Here is a 4,636-nt window from a genome sequence, read left to right as displayed (position 1 = left end):
TCAGAAGAAATCAAAGTCCCTCAGGAGCAGGACTGACCAAGTGCCTGCATTCTCTCTGTTGCATACAAAGAATACCTGTAAAGACTCACCAGAGGTGACACAGCAGGACAGGAACAGGCCCCTGTGAACAGGAGCTCTCACCTGCCAGGACTGTCTGAGCTGCTTTCACAACAGTCCTGTGCTGACTCCGTGCAAGAAAGGAAGACCTGTGTTTATCCACACAGCGCCCCTACTGTGTTAATGGACTACTGAGCACAATCCCCTTCACTCCCTGCCATATTAGTCATTCTCTCTGATTTTACTGGTGTTCCTGGGCTGATAAATTTACAGATACAGTAACAGGATTCTGAATTAGGACGCGACTTAAGAACACGGTTTCAGTTGCAGTGATTTGTGGCTATGAGGTCATTCAGACCAGTCTACTTCCCTTTTGCCAGAGCAGATTTGTAGCTATTATTTCCCATCCCCCAAGCAATGATCACATGCTGTTTGCTTCAGCGCTGCATGTTGCAATACCTCAATGAATAATATACAAGAAGCAGAAAATAAACAAACCCACTCTGCCCCGGGGGATAATGTGTGGTGTGTTTTTCTCTAGGATGATTAAATGTGAGTGCATGTCACAGGATGTAGGGATTGCTCCGCTGGGAACCCAAGAGGATGAGAGCACACAGCTCTCTGTACCCAGGCAAATGGCCAAGGAGAAGGTTAAGGGAGCCCCCAGGCAGACCCAGCATATGCACTGCTGCTCCCTGGATGCTCTGGTCACTTGGCTTTTATATCTGTAAGACACAGACACTTCAGAGATTCCTGGGTCAAGTTCCACACTCTTTCACACCTGGGAGGTTTGAAGGCAACAGATTTCCGTCACGGAACCAGGAAGCTCCACCCGGTCTTTGCCAGCCTCTGCCACCAAAACCATGGGTGAAACCTTCACAGCCAAGAGAACAAGCCCCACAGTGCTCATGACTCGTGGGATGGGCCCACACAGCTTTTGCCAGTGGGATCAGCTGTCCCTTCCTACTGTGGTGTCAGTAAACCTGTTCAAACCACTTCTCTTCTTGCACCTCCTGTACACCTTGAGCAAAGCTTCCCATGATTCTGTGATCTGGCATCTTTGCAACTGCACAGACCACCAGCTTTGGTGGATACAAGGGTCTAACATGCCTGCAAGACAGTTTTGAAAACCAAGATTGCTTTAGAGTATCTCACATTGCTTTGCTTGCCTTTGGTCGTGGAGAGGAAGAATCACACTCAGAAAGTCAGTCAGCCCTGCATTACATCTCAAGACAACAACCACCTGCCCATTCCCACTGGAAACAAGGAAAAATCATCTAAAAAAAAATAAAATTGGTCTCTTCAGCCTCGTGTTCTTGTGCCTGGTCCAAAGTAATGTTAAGCAAAAATGTAAATCTTTTCACCAAAAGCGTGTTCCAGGACACAGAACCACCAATAAATTTAAGACTATTCACATCAGAAAAATCAGTCACCTGTTCTCAAAACCAAAGCCAGCCCACTCTGTCCATAACAGCAAAGTCACACGGGCAACTACTGATGTCCCACATCATTATGTCCATCTCTTGCACCTCTCAGCATGCACATGATATCCTTGTCCAGGCAGTCACATTCATTTCTGAGCAAAGAAATACATTCCCCAAATTAAACAACTTTGTTTCTCTTCAACTCAGCATTCAGGAAAATAAAGAGCGTGGCACAGACCTTCGAAGTGTGGTCCCCTCTCCCATCCACTCAGCAAACATCCAGTTCACTGCCTCTGGATTTCTTTTTTCATCATAGCTGTGCTTGTTAGGTGGAAAAGTATTCTGTTTCTACTACTTAGTGAAAAAGGATTTTCAATAAAAGATAAGCAACAACGTCAGAAAATACTTCTATCACAGAGGTTTCACTCAGTAAACAGGTGTCTGGGAGATTATCTTGCCAATTTAACCAAAGCTGCAAACACCAGACCGGTTCTGGGATGACTAAAATCCCCCTTTTTTCACATAAAAGCCTTTTATCTGCCAAGCGACACTTCCTGCTCTAAAGGCCATTCTCCTCGGTAGTTGTCAACTATGTATTAATCTAATTCATATAAGCCTTAGAAATAAATACTTTCATGTGCAGAATCTTTTGGGAAACTCTGATTCCCTGAGGCTTTAAAGAGCAATTGTTGCTTATCACCGTGGAAATTTCCACTGAATTTAAAGCCTGCTAACAAGGAGAAAAAAGATACATCAAATATTTCAGTGATTAACAAGTTTCCCAGTCTATGTCATCCTCAAAGGATTATCATCTGATCGGCAGGGAAACTGCTAAAGAAGAAAATAAAAGGAAAGTGATCTGACCTAGTAAGGCAGTTCTTGTGTTCCCACTCCTGTCCAAAAATAATGGCACTCGCTTCTAACAGTCCCTTACAGCCAGCAGCAATATCAAACACATTGGGCTTTATTTTAAAGGGTAGATGTTTTGGCAAAGAAAAACGCTACTTAACTGCAAGTAGACAGTTAAACCCCTCCCTGAAGAGCTCTCACAACAAAACCACTCTGTGTGTGGGAGAGGCAAGTTCTGCCAGAGCACTTACAGAAAAGCAGGTAATTGAAGTTTTTCTGCATTTTAACCCCATGCCCGTGCAATAAAAACCTGATTTTAAAAGCCCTGTAAAGCAGAGAACTTCTCTGATGTCTCAGAGTCTGCCACGGCACAGAAACGGCCCCACGAAAGCAGCAAACTGCTGTGTTTTGTACCCCTTGTTGCACACTGTGGGCCTGTGGTAAACGGCACAGTGGGCACGTTAAAAGCCGCCTGGTGATGGAGACTATCAATCCATCAAGAAATCCACGCAAAGAGGAAAATAGTATGTTTCAGTGACGTGGAACAACCTTCAAAGTAGCTAAGAATCACCACGTGTCCCCATCACCTTTGTGTGCCACCACGTTAGAAAGGTGCAGAAACAACCTACTGTACCTGAGTACGAACTGATCCACCGTGGAGTTGTTGGCGATTGTCACGTAAACGTTCACGACCTCCCCTTGTTTGACCGGCTTTGAGGGCAACCAGACAACGATGTTACCATCCAGCCTCAGCTCCGTAAGCTGGGAGGTCTCCTGGCCTCGATAGAGGCTGACAGATCCGATCCTCTGCAGGTGGGACACGGTTTCATCCATGCCATCCTTTCCCGGCCGGATGGCGTTTCCCTTCCTTATATCCTCAGGGGTGCACTCTCCCTTCTCATCCCCCGGCTGGATGGTGTAGTAAAGCTCCACAGGGCTCCCTTCGAACTGATCCGGTGGCTTTTTACGGCCCGTGACGACCGTGGGGGGGTTGAACCAGCTGGGCAGGAGCTCCAGCTCTGCCACGCACAGCCCCAGGTCCCCTCTGAGCCGGCAGCTGCCTCGCACTTCCCGCGTCTCCCGGAAGGCGAACACCCGCAGGCAGGGCAGGCGCTCCGTGGTGCTGTAGTCATCCCAGTCCCTGCCCACGATGTAGAACAGCACCTGCACCTTGGGCTTGCTCGGGTAAATTTTGTTGCTCATGATGTAGGCCTGAAGCTTCCAGTTGTAAGTAAACTTGTTGGCAGATCCAAAAGGGCTGGAGGTCAACATGAGCTCCTGGGGCACGACTTGTTCAACGGAGAAGGGTCCGTAGCTGGCGTTTAGTACAGGCGGTCTCTTGGCTTTGTATGGGAAGAAGGATTCCACCCTGGATTGCAAACTGGAGTTTCTCATGAAGTCCTGGTTGGCTTCTTTGAGAAAGAAAGATGTTTCATCGTTGGAGATCCGATAGCTCACAGGTAGGTACGTTGGCAACGAAGAAAATCTCTGATTATTGTCCAAGACCCCTCGACACTCTGTCACTAACAAAAGAAAAGGGGATCGAGTTAGATCAAATCTGCTCAGAGGTTAACAGGGACATTTCGCACAACACCCAGGTGTTCACCTTCCCCACTCTCTTCTGGTCACACCACCCCCTTCTGAACTTTCCACCCACTTAGAAACTTCCCTCCTGTCCTGTTCAGTTACAGGGCTCATGAGGCACTGGGTACCTCAGTGGAGTCCACTGACCCACAGCTCCCCAGGACTGCTGAGCACCATCCCTGCAGGAACGCTGGCCAGGAGATCCAAGAGAGCTTCTGTTCCATGGGCAAAGACAGAAGACTGACCCCACCCCCTCCCCATTTCACTCAGGAAACCTTGCTCTTGTATTACTGTTTCTGGCACTGTGGTCTATCTACACCTCTATAATTTAATATCGACACTACCTCAGTTTTCTAAGTTATTTCAGTGCAGGTGCACACCACAGGCTAGGAATATTTCAACAAGTGCTAATATATAAGATGCACACAGAGAGAAATTAGAACATACTGGCCAATCTCAAGTTTCAGCTGAATATCAGACCCCTTTTGACCTGAATGTTATTTTCCTATTAAAAAGGTTAAGGGCAGTTATTGTTGAAAGGTAAAATTTATTATCTAAATTAGGTAGATAACAGTGGAGAACAGTTAAAATACATGTTGATCTCCAAAATAGCCTACAGAGACCCTCTCTCACCAGCTTCCTCACAAAGGGCTGCACTTTAGGATTTCTGCAGATCATATCTGCTGCCCTGGCATGTCTGGCTGCTGGCAGGCTAATTACAC

At 46.9% G+C, this 4,636-nt stretch overlaps 1 protein-coding gene across 1 annotated transcript in view; it reads right to left on the bottom strand.

Annotated features, from left to right (window-relative positions):
• The window catches only part of LOC114062789 (transmembrane protein 132C-like), a gene marked incomplete at its 3' end in the record, with an annotated part of 69,011 nt that overhangs the window by 467 nt on the left and 63,908 nt on the right, over positions 1-4,636 (bottom strand). The window contains exon 2 of the mRNA XM_027894639.1: positions 2,960-3,853. Within this exon, the coding sequence (XP_027750440.1) occupies positions 2,960-3,853 (894 nt within the window). The remainder of the gene's footprint in view (positions 1-2,959; positions 3,854-4,636) is intronic.

The sequence above is a fragment of the Empidonax traillii genome, unplaced genomic scaffold (assembly GCF_003031625.1).
Source record: "Empidonax traillii isolate 1590-97213 ecotype Southwest subspecies unplaced genomic scaffold, ASM303162v1 scaffold435:size587000, whole genome shotgun sequence".
Taxonomy (NCBI): Eukaryota; Metazoa; Chordata; class Aves; order Passeriformes; family Tyrannidae; genus Empidonax; species Empidonax traillii.
This window is presented reverse-complemented; position numbering and strand designations above follow the sequence as displayed.